This window comes from Mauremys mutica, chromosome 2 (genome assembly GCF_020497125.1).
Source record: "Mauremys mutica isolate MM-2020 ecotype Southern chromosome 2, ASM2049712v1, whole genome shotgun sequence".
Taxonomy (NCBI): Eukaryota; Metazoa; Chordata; order Testudines; family Geoemydidae; genus Mauremys; species Mauremys mutica.
The window spans coordinates 74,273,875-74,290,441 of NC_059073.1; the positions used below are offsets into that span (position 1 = coordinate 74,273,875).

At 38.7% G+C, this 16,567-nt stretch overlaps 1 protein-coding gene across 5 annotated transcripts in view; it reads right to left on the reverse strand.

Annotated features, from left to right (window-relative positions):
* The window catches only part of SNTG1 (syntrophin gamma 1), a 536,067-nt gene that overhangs the window by 190,449 nt on the left and 329,051 nt on the right, over positions 1 to 16,567 (reverse strand). For 2 of the 5 annotated variants that reach the window (XM_045008059.1, XM_045008058.1), the window contains exon 4: positions 4,726 to 4,861. The exons of 2 other annotated variants lie outside the window; for them this stretch is intronic. In XM_045008059.1, the coding sequence (XP_044863994.1) occupies positions 4,726 to 4,861 (136 nt within the window). The remainder of the gene's footprint in view (positions 1 to 4,725; positions 4,862 to 16,567) is intronic. One more of the 5 variants, XM_045008061.1, reaches the window with a different exon arrangement.

Consider the following 16,567-nt stretch of genomic DNA (forward strand, 5'->3'; position numbering starts at 1 on the left):
ATTTTAGCTACCTTTTAATGCAATTTAGCCCCTGGAAACAATTAGAAGAAGCTAGCACCACATGACTTGCCAGCTCTTTGTAGACCACTAGCAACTGCTCAGCAGATTGCCAATGGTCCACAGAGCACAGTTTGAGAACCTTAGTTCAATCGTACATGTTTTCTTGACAGTGAATGCAGATGACAACCCTGTTGGGAAGGTCAGCAGCACTCATTTACGCCACTTACAGAAAACTTGAGACACTTTCCTGAATCCAGCAAAAGGTCCAAAATCCAATGAATTTAGGATATATGTACATACATACCCAAAGAAACTTTCCTATTGCATGATTAAATATGTTCTTGATTACAAAATTGTAACCAAAAGCAAAACCCTTTAGGTGCCACTAAAATAGTCAATATTGAAAGTATCATTAGGCTCAGTTATCTCACTCAGCAAGCTATTGAAGCATTACGTGAAGAAAATGAGTGAACGCTAAATAATGAGTTAGGCCTTAGCCATACCCTGAACTCACTTGGTCACATGACCAAGTGATGAAAAGTTGGCAGTGACTGAGAAAATTAAAAGAGACCATACTAATTACATTGTTGGAATCTTTTTATGAGGAGCAGAGTCTGAAAAGTACTTGGATTGGGGAAAATGTGATGGCATGCCTCTTCAAAAGCCATAGTAGCTCTTAACTTTTGTTTTTCCAACTCTCAGTCAGGAAATATGGGGAGTTGATCATAGAGACATAAGTGGTTACGCCAGAGAAAGGGTATCATACAAGACTCAGAAGAAAGAAAAGACTAAACCCATAAGTAAGGCTAGTTAAGAAAGTTGTGGTACTGCTGCTCATCATGTATATATTCCAGTTACCTCTACACAGAATCTCCATAGTAGTAGTATCACATATGGCTGTGTAGCACCAAGCTAATGTCATGATAGAAATGGGTAGTGACTAGAGCTGATTGAAACCCTTCAGAACCCTTTTCACACAGAAATGTGTGTTTTCAATTAAATGACAAAGTGAAAAAATATAATTTTATACTGAATAACAACCATTTTTTCAGTTTTTGGCTAAAAGTTTTTAAATTTTTAACAAAAAGTCAAAATTTTCCATGGGGAAAAATAAAGCATTTTCTAATAGTGACTAAGGATAACCAGCAGTCATTGAACTAGAACTAAAATTTCTAAAAGGGCAAGTATTCCAGATAACACGTGGGACATGAGGAATGAGGAAATAATGAGGAAATAATTCAGTTAAACATTGAATTTGATTAAAAATTTGCAATAATAAACAATAACTAAATTAGAGATGGCTAAATTCTAGTTTATTCATTATGGGCTTGATCCTGCCAGGTCTGAGCTCTCTAACCCTGACTCAGGAAAGTACTTAAGCACCCATTTAATTTAAAACTGAGTAGTCCCATAAAATCAACAGGTCTACTCACATGCTTCAGATTATGTGCACAATTATGTGCTTTGCTGCATCAAGGCTAGTGCTCAGCACCTTTTGGGATGAGAGTTCTATTTGAAATTATTCAACAAATCTATTAAGTGAATAATTTTTGTTCTGCAAATGGTTTCTGAAGAGGTCGTAAGGAATATTCAAAATGTGCATGTACTGGTTTGTTACATGAACCACATGGCATTATTTCTGTTCCTAACTGAACCTCTGAATTACAAAACTAATGTGCTCCTAAGTGCGGTTTGAATAGGAAGGGACTTCAGAACATGCTTAAGGGCTTTCCTGAAATTTGGTCTGAATGATTTGTGGAACTAAGCCAAGTCCCTGATGCTAAAAAAGATCCATGACGACATAAGGGTCTGCCAATGCTAAACTCCCATTGTAGGACTGGGGTCACAAACAGACAGAGCATATTGAATATTAAAATGTAAATCCTCCAGCGTGAAAATTGCTTTTGGGAAATACGAGCTCAACATTCACTTTTCATGACTTGCATCCGATGAAGTGGGTATTCACCCACAAAAGCTCATGCTGCAAAACGTCTGTTAGTCTATAAGGTGCCACAGGATTCTTTGCTGCTTTTACAGATACAGACTAACACGGCTACCCCTCTGATACTTTTCATGAGAGTTTGCACTAATTAAGTATGAGCACATACATGTTCATGGAAAGTGAATATAAGATCATTAAAGTGGTTGAAATCGAAATCAATTTTCAAATTTGAATCAAAATGTACAGAGAAGTCTTTTACTATTGCTCAGCTCTAAATGTTATTAGAACTTCCCCTTACATAAAGCACAATCTTTTGACACTCTTGTGTTTGAAGTAATGCTTTAGATCAATACTTGGAGCTACCTCCACTTATTTAGGCTGCCCAAGCTCTAATCTCTGTTGAGAAAGGTATTTTAGTTTTGCAGTAGATGTGGTCAAATGACAAAAGAATTATACTGTCACCTGAAAGCCATGTAAAAACTCTTTACTGCTACTCTGTATGATGACAGCCTTTCAGGCATAGATGAATAATTGTACTGCATCTATTTGAAGTAGATTGCAAATATGTAAAAAGAACAAAATATCCAAAGCACTAAAAGGCCCCAATTCAGCAAAGTACTTCACATGCATAACTTTAAGCACATACTCAACTGCTTTGCTGAATCGAGCCCTATTATAGTTAGCATCCTATAATGTGAAAATAGTATTAATAACAACCTATATGGGCTAACAAGTTTTGGATCATTTTCATTAGCATCCATACTTTAGGGCTTATGTGCATAGTGGAGTTGAGTGCACTCAGATATTCAATACTTGCAAAGAATCATAGGCACTTTTGGAAATGGCAGAGATTTTACATTTGAGGATTAATAAACAACTCCGTAAAAATGCAAATGTTAGGTTTGTAGTTCAGCCTATGAAACTATGAATTTCAGATTTAATCTTTCTGTAGTACATGGTCTTCAGGATTTTCATAGTTTAGCATACAGCTGATCTAAAATTGTGTTTGCTATAATTCATATTTAACTTTATCCCTTTGCAGCTCTTATTTTATTTCATTTTCATTTTCCTAATTAGGCAATAACCCCAAGGAAATCTACTCTTGCCAACAGTAAATTACCATTTGGGGTTATAATTTATTACAACTCATAATTTATAGACAGCGATACTTTAGCGGTATTTTTCCCATTTTAAGAAAAAACCTGTAACACTAACAACAAATGTAAAACCAAAAATGATATTTAAAGTGCTGCTGTATGGATGCTGGGAAGGTGTGTTGAAATTTTCAACAAATGAATCCACAAATTAGAAATCTGAGCTTTACAAAAGCCAGACTTTTTAAACCCAAGTAATTCTGGGATCCCAGATAACCTTGTATTGACACACCTTGTGAGATCTGACAAGCTAAGCACGGTCAGGCTGAGATACTACTTGACATAAGAGCTCTAAAGAACACCTAGATATTAGGCAATTGTGGTGGCAATTCAAGAAACATACTTTTCCTTCTGAGTCACTATTGAACTATTTCATGGCTGCAAGATGAACTATATTATTGAAGGTGCCACATTTTAGATGCGATGCAAACTCAAGACTTGATGGCTGTGGCATTAATGTCCTTAGTATTTGTAAAAGTAGGATTTTACCACATCCTGGGAAAATTATAAAGTCCCTCCTCATACCTTCCTCACCCATTTCATTTGGGAAAGGTATGATCTCCCTGTCCTAAATCTTTTATGATGTTTCTGTGGAGTGTTAAATCATTGATCCATTTTACCTCAGAGATGCCTACATTCAATGACGGATGGAGTAATGCCTGCATGTATTTTGTAAAATTTTTGGATTCTTGAGGAAGAAAGGTACTCTGCACATGTTTTAGTCTATAATAACACTCTCTCTCTCTCTCTCTCTCTCAGATAGTAATAATGCAGAAGTAATATAATAGGACTTGTAATACTTTCAGTGATTTGAACAAGGAAAAATTTATATTAGATTTTTATTTATGTAAATATTTGTACAAGAACTTGAGTAGGTAAGAGAGATATGGTAATGGTAATTTTTACTCAACGTGTCTGCAGAAGCTTGCAGTACACTAATGCACTATATTGAGATTAATTATGGAAAAGGGGGTTAAATTCAGAACAACATATTGCAATGATTCCAAAAGCGTGCATGGCGTTTTCTAACACACACCAACATGCTGTTATTTATGGAAATTGTCATTTAGGTATTTGCTTTCTGGTGTCTACATGATGAGGACTGTTGTTGTCTTCTGTATCGATGTCTATGTTGACTCAGCCGGGGCATATAAAGTAATATAGGACAGTAGTTTATTAGATGACATTTTTCATTGTCTTGGGGGTAGTGTTTTTTCATTGAAATCTTCTCTATCTAGCTTATTTCCATAGGGTATTAGTCTCAAATATTTATCAGAGAAAAACAGTAACAATATGAAAAGGCAATGGTCAGAGTAACTGCTGCAGGACTCTGTACCAGAAGTTTTACAAAATCTGCATCATTAGTGAATATTACATGAGAGGCGCATCCTGTTCCTACTACCATTTCATCTATTATCCATGAATCTTTTAATACTGTGTCCAGTTCCACTGGGCCCTTCCTTGCAAAACAAACACCTCGTGGAGAACAGAAAGTGCTACCTTTTAAACTTTTATAAGAAACACCAGTGCTACCAGGGTTAGACTGGAAGAAGGGTACACAACTGGAAAATAGGTACTAAGAGACCAGTGTTGACATACTGATATCAATACACCAGTACCATACTATACCATACTAGTGGTTGAGAAGTATGGGGTGGGCGTTCTGGAAACTTCCATGTATCTGTCTGGAACAGTCCAACACTGGATACTATTGAAAAATACATAGGGTCCATTCTCTTTTCCTCTTCCTCCTCCACCGAACAAACTGTCAAAAGACAAAGACCCATTGTAGAGAAAAAAAAAAGACCTAAAGAACTTTCAGGTGTAAGACAAGCACTAAGCACTCCCTCCCTGTGCCCTTCTGAATTAATTGTGGCCCATTTACTAACAATCACCATGCAGAAGTATAATATGCCACACCGTTTCCCCTTTTCTTGATTAGAGGAACAACAGTCATATCTCAGATACTGCTGTGTGGTGAATATTTGTAAATGTTGACTTTTTGCTGGTGACCAGTGCACATGTAAATTTCTTCATGTAGACATGGTTTCCAAGGAATCATTAAAAGATTTCCCCCCTTCCCACACTTGTTTTGATTTCAATCTGTAAAATGCTTTTATACTTTGATTTGTTCTTCTTTCTGTTCACTGGAGGTGGTGCCAAATGGTGATAATGCTTGTTTGTGTGCGTGTGTCCAATTCCAATGGGTTATTATGATGTATTTATTTAAAGTTAACAAGATGGAGGTGGCTGTGTATTTTGAAATATAAGCCACACATTTGCAGTTTTAGGGTAACTGAGGTTTGGTGCTCTTTATGCATATTCTTATTTTTACTTGTATGGCACTATAGTTATGCATAGCACTTTACAAAGCAAATAAAGATGGAGTCTCTAGCCCAAAGTCAAATCAAATACCACTCTGTATTTACAAAGTGATATCTTGCAAAAATGTTTTGGAAAAACTACTCATGTTGATTTCTTAGGGGAACAAAAGGAAACTGTTGAGTAAAATAGTACATCAATGTAAACCAGGTCAACAAGAAAAGTGGTCTACACTTGTAGTGTAGATAAAGTAGGCTATACTACAAAAACAACCAACCAATCAGTGATCAGTCTGCTCAAGAGAAGCTCAGAGATAAAGTTGAACAGTAATAAAGTAATGAAGTTGTACATCAAAATGGGGCAGGAGGGCAATGACAAAACTTACTGAATAATACAGTATGCTACCTGCTCACATCAGGCTTCACTCTAGCTCCTGCTCTCTGATCCTCACTTTTGTGAGCATTAAATGCAAACAATCATTTTAATCCTTGAAGATATTTTCCAAGCTAATCAATGAAGAAACAAATTTTATTAGAAATGTATGTGTCATTGCTCCTGTTTCACTCAATCCAATTCATGGGGAAGAAGTTTCTTATAGTAGAGATTGTTAACTGGACTGCCAAGTAGTGAAATAGATGGATTCTCAGTAACACAACTCTTGTGTAACTACAAATATTTTGAGGGGGGAATAAAAGAAATATAAATTATGAAAACATGTAATGCTGATTAATGTATTTTAACTCTACAGAATCAATGAGAGCAATGAATGAATATCAGACTTTACCTGAGATTGGCACAAGATGAGTTAAAATTACAATTTACACACCACAGGTGGATTTGGATTTTAAAAAAAAGATTCAAAGACACACACACAAGATTACAGCTTCAGAATGAATGATCCCAGTATGAATGATTATCTAAAAACTAGTTATACAACATAGAATAATATGGCAAATTATTTACATCAGTTTGTTTGTATCCTTGCCAGTCTATGTACATTCATTTCTGATAATTACTGAAACATTTAACAGATTATGATTAATTTCAAATACCATGCATTAAATACATTGTAAATAGATTGGTCATGCCAATAAGTTGAGGTGGTTGCAGCGCAGAAAAGAGGACCTAGGGGCGGGGAGGAGTTATTTGGCTACTTATGAATACATATCTTTTGGAGTATAACTTTGAAATTTAATTTCCAATTATAAATTTGTGGATTATTAATGTTCTGATTACAGAATACCACTATACAAGAGGTCTTAGAATTCATGCCTAATTTTATCAAATCAGGGAAAAGGGTAATATATCATTACATGATATAAACTATTCAATATAGCATAGAGATCAACACCATAATAGTGAAAGACTGTTACTCTGCACTTGAAAAGTGTTGCCTTCACCATGGTCATATAACACATGAATAATAATAGGTGACTTACAGAGACCTTTTCCTTTAGATGCTCTCAAAATACTTTACAAACAATACTGAATGAAGTCCTCACAACAGTATTATCTCCACTTTGCAGATAATAAAACGAAAACAGAAAGGAAATAGGATATGGCTAAGGCCAAACACTCAACAAGTCAAAGCTGGGAATGGAATCCAGATCTCTGAACTCCCAGTTCCGTGCCTTAACCATTACATGACAACTGTTCTCCAAATAACAGTTGTGGAAAGCGGTTATCGAGACAGAGAAGAATTACATTTTGTTTATTTAAACAGCAAACACTAACTCACTTTTTTTAGAAAACAAAAAACAAAAAAATGATAAGAACTTTCAACCTATGGGCTTAGATTCAAACCTGTATTTGCTACTTTGTAACCAACACACAAAATAAGAATGACTCTAACAATAGACAACAATTGCCTTGCAACCTTGGAACAGCTACAGGCTATGAAGTCAAAACACCTACATTGATGTGGGACTCTCTTTTTAATTGATACAGTACTTGGCACAATGGCAGCAGAAGCTAGTGTGTCTGAACATGGTCTTGTCTAGATTTGCATTAGATGTACAAGCACATTGAATTTTCCTACCACCTTCCAAATCTCTCCCTTGAATAATAATAGTTTGCACTTTTATCCAGTCTCAGATCTTTACAGACTTTAATTATGGATCATAACACCTCCGTGAAGTAAGGAAATATGACGCCCTTTTTCATGTGGAAAACAAAGAGGGGTTGAATGACTAGTCCAAAGTGAGAGAGTCAAGTGGCAGTCAGGATTAGGACTCCAGAGGCTTGAATCCTAGGTCCTTGCCCTAACTGCCCTACATTATGGTCTCCTTTGATTCAAGACATCTAGATGTCTTGGGGAGCAGTGCTGTATATAGAGTGGAGAAGGGATAGCTCAGTGGTTTGAGCATTGGCCTGCTAAACCTAGGGTTGTGAGTTCAATCCTTGAGGAGGCCACTTAGAGATCTGGGGCAAAAAATTGGTCCTGCTAGTGAAGGCAGGGGGCTGGACTCAATGACTTTTCGAGGTCCCTTTCAGTTCTCGGAGATTGGTATATCTCCAACTATAAAAAAAAAAGACAATTTTAAACAATTAACATAGCAATGTTCTAATCTTCACATGCATTACAAACCAGGTTCAAGATGCATGTCATGGATCCCCTATGTGCCATTTGTGCTAGTGATGTAATGGCACTGACTGTATTCCAGCCCTGAACAACAGAGAAAGGATAATAGCAAACATTATAACACACGCTATAGGATTGGCAGTGGTGAGGGGGGAAAAGGGGCCAATGTCTAAGATGATTTGTTTTTGCATACTGGTCAAATTAGTTTAGAAGGATTTGCTAACTGAATTTTTAACAAAGATAAAAAAAGAGGCTGAGGGCCAAGTGTAAAAATAAATGCACATACACACCCTATTCACGACTGCAGATCAATATGCAAATGTGTAATTGTGCATGCAAAGTATCCATGTGTACAGATTTGCACTCGTGTGGGCTTTTTTGTTTGTTTGGTTTGTTTTTTTTGGCAAGTGGATGTTGACCATCTCTTTTTACGTGCATGGTCAGATTTTTTATTTATCCATGTATCACTGAAATGTCTCCAGCAATCATTCCTGTGGTGCCTAGGCACTAAAATAGCACATCCATCTGTAGTACTAATTGTAGCATATCATTGCCTCCCCCCTAGCAGTTACACAGAATCCTCTTTATTCTGGGTAGGAACTGAACTTTTCCTTCCCAACACATAACATTAATACAAAAAAATACTCTCTTATATGGTATATTTTATTATTATTTTTCTGCCTTTTTGGCATATTAAGCAGAGATTTCATCTCACAATAAAAAGCTTCAGAAAATACAAAAAGCAACATCCTAAACAAAATAGTTTTATGTAGCTGTCACTTATCCTTAAGCACATGTGGTGCATTCAGCATTTGCACATTCTCTTTTATGTATACTGTTCTGATCAAATCTGGCATGAATGATGATCATTTTAATGTTCACGTAAAAAGTCTTTGTCTGGGGTCAACTAAGGGTATGAAGCAATTCCCCACCCCCGAACTTCTCCATAAATGCCAATATTATGGTACTGTACTACATGGACGCACAAATGAGACCAGAGCTGACTGAAAACATCAGATAGAAAATTGAAATTATGATATAATTAGGTCATTTTGGGGATTCAGATTGATATCTGCAAATAAAAAAACCCATGTAAACAGTTGTGTAACTTATTTTAGGGCTTGTCCATGCAGGGAGTTAGTGTGCGGCAAGTCAGGTTGTGAATCTACAGTGCACAGCATGTTGTGCACTAATGTCCTATATGATCACTGTTACAAGCAGCTCAGGACTTTCACTGTGTTGTAGCAATGTCCACATGGTGAGTTCATGCACGGCAAATTAGTGTGCTGTAGATTCAAACAGTGGGGGCGAAGGACCTCTCTGACTTTAAGATTAAGCTTGATAAGTTTATGGAGGGAATGGTTTGATAGGATAACGTGATTTAGTCAATAGGTCAATAACGTGCCGCCACTGGTAATTAGTACCGAGGGTCAATGTTGGGATATTGAAAGTCTTTTCCTGAGTGTCTGGCTTGAGAGTCTTGCCCACATGCTCAGGGTTCAGCTGATCGCCATATTTGGGGTCGGGAAGGAATTTTCCTCCAGGGTAGATTGGCAGTGGCCCTGGAAGTTTTTCGCCTTCCTCCGCAGCATGGGGCAGGGGTCGCTTGCTGGAGGATTATCTGCTACTTGAAGTCTTTAAATCAGGATTTGGGGACTTCAACATCTGAGTCAAGGGAGAGAATTATTTCAGGAGTGGGTGGGTCAGCTTTTGTGGCCTGCATCTTGCGGGAGGTCAGACTAGATGATCATAATGGTCCCTTCTGATCTTAAGTTCTATGATTCTATGGTTTGCTGTGCACTAGCTCGCAGTGTAGATAACCCCCTAGAATATACTAATAACTTACAGTTCCGATATAGTTTAGATTCTGGCATGTCCAAATTCCACCTTGAATTCTGGATAAGAGGGGAAATGAAAAATTGTATCTAAACAAAATTCTGCTCACTTGCTTACCTCAAGATGAGACTTTGAAGGATGTTTGTTGTATTTCAATAAAACCAGTTCCAGCTGTAATTTCCAATAGTGAATAAAGTATGTGAGGAGGAACAATAAACCATTTGTCTCTCCTAGGGGAAAAAATCCTCCTAAATTATGACCAAATCCCTAGAGAAGATAAACACCTGGAAACTCCTATTAACTTCTATGAGAATTGCTAGATGCTCACCATCAAACAGGATTTGACTCTTAGAAAGTTAAAGCAAGGCACACACAATCTAATATAAAGTAAGCTCATTGGGGAAGGAACCATCTTTTTGTTCTATGGTTGTACAGCACCTAGCACAATGGGGTCCTGATCCACGACTGGGGCTCATTGGCACTATGCTAATACAAATATAAAAAGTCTGTTAAAAGTATCAAAGGAAAGAAATGGGTTTTTTAGAAAGTAAATCAATGGCTGTTTATGGAAACAAATGGATTGTCTTAATCCATTTCCTGCGTAGCCACATCACAGAAACCACCATTGCTATTGGCACTAATTAATATCCTTTATTTATAGTGTCAACACAGAGGACAAGGATTAAGGGTCCAATCTTCTTGTTGCCGAAGTCAAGAGGAGTCTTGCTGTGGATTTTCGTGACCCATATTGTCCCATCTAGATTCTTCCTTCCACGTGAAGCGGGCTCAGTTAGTCCCATGCCACTGCAATCTCAACCTACCTCCTGCAAAACAGATCCAGCAGAGGACTCTCTGCAATGTATGGGGTCAAGTATCAGAGGGGTAGCCGTGTTAGTCTGGTTCTGTAGAAGCAGCAAAGAATCCTGTGGCACCTTATAGACTAACAGATGTTTTTGCATCCTACTTTCCCTACTTGCATCCGAAGAAGTGGGTATTCACCCACGAAAGCTCATGCTGCAAAAACATCTGTTAGTCTATAAGGTGCCATAGGATTCTTTGCTGCTTCCAATGTATGGGGTGTAGCTGGCACTAACCACTTCAGGACCGTATGTCACTACTACCTTATGGTTCCGGGGAGGAGTGCAGGACAGAACCCCCTCTTCCTAAATCTGTCTTGACTAGTGGGGATTGGGTGAATAGGCCGGGCTAGAGTCATGCTAGGATGGCTGTTTACAGTGCTGGCTGCCATTGCTACATTTGCAGTACTCTCAAAGGAAAACTGTCCGCAGCTATCTTGGATGGAGGATCCAGAACTCCATTTGTGGCTCCCAACCGTGCCCGCTGCTGCTCTAGTGGTTTGGTATGGAGCCCTTAAAAGGACAAGCACATGCACCAGCTGTGTTCCAGCTGGTAGTATGTTAGAGGAAAGAGACATCCAGCCAGGAGCTACCCCTAAAAGTTAGGCACCTATGATCCTAACAGCCCCTTTATGCAAGCTGGCAAAGGGCACACCAAAGACAGTATTGTCAGAATATTTAGCCAAACAATGTCTTATAAGATATTGTATAAAAACTGGTGACTTATTCATCTTCAATATCATTGTGTGATGTGTATGAAGAGTTATGTATGAGTGCTGACAATATGTTCTTAAAATGCATGGTGGAGGCATTTGATGAACAAGTTTGTCATAGACAAAGAAAATTTGTTCTGCCTGCTTGCCTGTGTCTCCATTGTAAATTGAGTAACGTGATGCCAGAGACAATGGAAGTTCATTTGCATCTGAGGGCTGGTCTACACTAGAGAATTAGGACAGTTTAACTATGTCGGTTGGGGTGTGGAAAAATCCACACTCCTGAGCAGTATAGTTAAGCTAACCTAAGTCTCCATGTAAACAGTGCTAGGTCGATAGAAGAATTCTTCTGTCAACCTAGTTACCACCTCTCAGGGAGGTGGATTAATTACACAAATGGGTGAATCCCTCCTGTCAGTGTAGGTGGTGGCTACACTGAAGCACCACAATGGCACAGCTGCAGCAGACCTGTCTATAGTGTTTTAAGTGTAGACAAGCTCTCAGCCCACAGGAAAAGCTAACTGAGAGGAGAGTGAAGAAGACAGGATGACATCTACTTCCTGGAGCATAAGCACCAGGGGAGAAAAAAAATATTATCTGGGGATACACTTCAAACATTTACATTTCAAAGGTTTACTGGACAATAATAAGAAGGAAAGAGAACCCCTGAGTTATCCATCATGTAGGGCACAAATGTGACCCGCAGTCTTGGAATCTATGAACGGGTGGATCCCTCAACTATGTGGGTTGAGGATGTGAAGAACTGACTGTAGATGAGAAATTACCCAATACAAGGATTGTAATCTGTTAAATTTTAGACACTAGAAAGCATTTTTTATTTAGTTTTTATTCATCACCATTTCTGTTTCTCTTATCTCTGCTCAGTATCACTTAAATCTCTGTTCTTTATTAAAAAAGTCATGCTTAGTTTTACTGTAAACTGTCTCAGTGTTCTGTATCAAGGTAAATAATGTATCCTCAGCTGGGGTAACAGGCTAGTGCATATGTACTGTCTCTTTGGAGACAGTGGACTTAATTTCTGTGAGGGTCCAGTTAGAGGGACTGGACCATTACAGGACACTATGGAACCAGGGTTCGCTGAACACTCACTGGTAGAGTGTTGAGGAGTTTGCCGCTGAGCTGGACATACTGGCATGAGAAGGAGCTGACACACAGTTTAAGCTCCAGCAAAGCTTTCTCTTGCTAAGGCATAGAGATTACACAGTGGCTGCCGGTTCTTGGCACCCTGAGAGAGTGTCACAGCACCCTAGATGATTGCCAATGTTGATGACCCCTAATTTCAGCCCTGAAAGGGTCCAGACTTAGCAAATTGATAGAGGAGTGGATGGGAAAAGGAGTAGTCAGGAGGTCAAGGGTAGAAAGATCACCATGATCTTAGAAACCTCTTACAATGCACCAGGTGCTACTGCAGGTGTAGAGGCAAACTGAAGAGATGATGTAGGGAATCTCTGTGAGGGGTTCTGCATGCAGCTGCATGCAGATTTCCTTCCCATAAAAGTTTCCTCCCATGCTGATATAGACCAATGCTAGCAGGAGCAGACTCCTAAGGATGTATTCATCACAGTGCAGAGGACATGCCAAAGATTCCATGCACCACTTAAACCAAAAGAACTTTGGCTAAAGTCGTACATACTTAACCTCCACAATGGGATATATTTTACCCTCAAAGATCATTAAGACTGAACCATCCTCTCACACCTAGCTTAGGCATCAATATTCATCGGCACCCCACCTGAACCCCTCACAGCACCCCCAGGAGGTAAGAAAGTGCTATTATCTTCATTTAACCGATGGGAAGCTGACGGCACACAGAAACTTAAGCCCAGATTTTTTAAAGTGTTTACACTTACAATGCCTAACTAATTTAGGAGCCCAAATCTCATTTTTAACAGAGATTTTGTCAGTTAGGCATTGCAAGGCCAAGTTCTACAACATCTAAACTCCTTCTAAAATCTGGACCTAAGTGACTTGCTCAAGATCCCGCAGGAAATGTGTGGCAAAGCAGGGAATTGAACCCAGGTCTACCAAGTCATAGGTTTGTGGTCTAACCACTGGACAGTCCTACCTCTCCCGTGGATCCCTCCAGGCTTGGGCTATGGCATATTGGTGGGGCAGCATGAACTTTGCACCACTTCATGCTGTACCAGTTCTATTGCTCAACAGAAAACCTGCATCTGCAAGGCTCTGAGACCAGATACATTTATTAAGAAAATCTGAACAGATTTGTACCTACTATATAAGGCAGCACTCACTTGGTTAAACTGTTTAATAAGAATGCTCATGTAAAATCATTTTTTATTTGCCTAGTACAGTTGTCAGTAAAGCACAGTGACATTTCGGGGACAATTAATCATTGATGTAACACAATAAAAGAACATAACATAAAAACGGCCATGCTGGGTCAGACCACAGGCCCATCTAGCCCAATATCCTGTCTTCTGAAAGTGGCCAATGCCAAGTGCTTCATAGGGAATGAACAGAGCAGATAATCATCAAGTGAATCATCCCCTGTTGCCTTGTGCTGCACTAATTATGTCACAGCCTTATTCACTGCTGAAATATGTAGATGAGACCCTTGTTTAAAACATATCAGCATCCTGCAAAAAGATTTGGTAGGCCTGAAACATTTCATGAATAAAAAGAGGGAAGGAGAAATGACATCAAGGAAAACATGTAGAATGTTGTTTGCTGTCATTTACACATATTTGAATCTTTAAGTTTGGCTTCACTTGGAAGCATCACAGAATAATCATCATATTGGTTTAGTTTAAAAAAAAAGTATTTTACAGGATACTAAGACACAGAAATCAAGACTGCCATATTGTCACACAGTTAGCTTGTGGCCAGGTCTTACACTGCTGCACAGGAAGTTAGAGAGCAGCAAGTCCTCAGTTCCACCAAACTTGTATCGTGTAGGCCTACTCACATCACCTCTATTGCTGTGACGGGGCTCGAGGGGGCACAACAGTGGTTAAGGTTCTATTACTACTTTTCCTCATGAGCATGAGCAAGTGGGTAGGGAGTGGGTAGAGCAACAGCTCCACTCTCTCTATTCCCCAGCCAGCAGAGCTGGTGGGATCCAAGTGGGGAACACTGTGCACCCTGCAAAGAGCTATAGTACCTCCTTCCCCATTGCAAAAGAGGAATGCGGGAGCAATTTTGCCTCCAAGCTGCATCTGAGACAAAATGCCTCCTTTGGCAGTGCAGCTTATGCACTGTCTGTTGTTCAGGGCTATCCCTAAATGCACCGTGTAGCATGCAACGCATGCCAGAACAGTAATAATAAAAACAGACTTAGAACACTGAAGAAGGTCTCCACAGCTACCTACCAGCTAGTGGTTACATTTTGTTTCTAACATAATACTATTTCAGAACATTAAAGCCCCAGAGATCACCATATTAGATTCATTTGATAAACTCTAGGAAGCTACGAACTCAGGTTCTCCCCTCACATTAATATCTATCACACTGCTCCTGCATAGTCTAGGCTGTCAATGGGTACAGAGTCTGGGGATCTTCTTTCTTTTATTTAAACATTATCTTATGGTTCTCAAGTTAGGTTTATTTACAGTCTATTGCTATGGATATGATTATTTGCATGGAAGACTATTTTATGGTTCTTTCATTTGTATATGCTATCACAGTAGTAAAAAGTTTGAAAACAGACATACAAAATAATCTCTGAACACCACTGGAAATGCTCAGATGTCAGTTATTTGTTTACAAGCTATGTTTACACACTTTCCAGGAAAGAAATACTGTGAAGGCCAAACATATAGGTTTATTTAAAAATAATTAAATAAATGAATAAAGATAAAGATCCATCTGGGATAGTGTAGTTAGGTTAACAGGAGCCAACACAGCTTAACTTTCATTTTATATCCTACCTACATACCATCAGTTGTTTTTTAAACTTCAGCTCTACCCGGATCACAGTCTCAGAACAGAAATGACTGGCAGCACATCACCACAGTTTTGAATGTTTCTGTGTGTGTGGATGTGTGCGTGTTCTCACCTTTACTATTCCCTTGTTTTCCATTCTTGAAATTCCAATAAGTCTTTTAAATCCCATTGAGGGATTTACCACATTCATTTAAATGAGGATTACAGAAAAGCGTATGAAAAGATGAAAATCCGATCACTATTGGAAGGCCGAAGATTGAAAATATAGTAAATAAGGGCCTATGTACACAAAAGCTCTTAGGACTATACCTTTCTTAGAGGAAGCTGCGTACTGAAGGATAGTGAATCATTTCCATCCCAAATCCAAGCACAAATCCAAAAGTGAATGGGCACTCTGACAAGTGCCATTAGTAGAATGGTTTAATCTTGCACACTGCACTAATCTGTTTCATCAGAACTTCATCTCAATTTGTCTGTTACCATGCTGTCTCTGTTTCAATGGCAAATCTTCAACAGCCTACCATACAACACAACACAATAGTTTTCAAATGTAACAGGCTGTTAAGTGAGTACAGATCTTCTTTGCAGAGGTGCTGGAATAATTTGTACAGTGGGAGTGCTGAGAGCCATTGAACCAAACTGTAAATTCTGTATATGCTGGAAACGACTTCAAGCCTGGGGGTGTGGGAGCATCCTCAGCACTCCTAGTTCCAGCACTTATGCTTCTTTGTATTTGTGATAGAGACTAAACTTCTGTACATATCCTTATTAGAACAACATTGAAAAACTTTGCCTATAAATTCCCTGCATCTAAATTTGATTTAAGAATACCCTTGTATAATCTCTTCTCATTCCTGGTTATTTGTCTCCCCTCTAAAATACATATATCCCCATTCTAAAAGGACTTAGAGGAGCCAAACTCCTTACATTATATGTGAGGTCAAAGGGGACTGGCAAATAGCTTAGGAGCCAGAATATAGGAGACTTTATAAGGCAGTCTTGATATGAGAGAGGACATTGTAGATCTCTCAGATACACACTATGACTGCCTTTTCTTCTTAATGTCCTGCTTTTCCCCAAAGCTATTGGTTTAATAGAAGGACAGCTTCTTTAAAAGCTGATATCCATAGGAGGAAAGACAGAAGAATGATCTTCCTTGCAATATTTCCCACCAATCTGGAGTGATTGACAAAGCTTTTCAAACTAAAACAAAAAGCTAAAAAGCAACAGTACTGCTG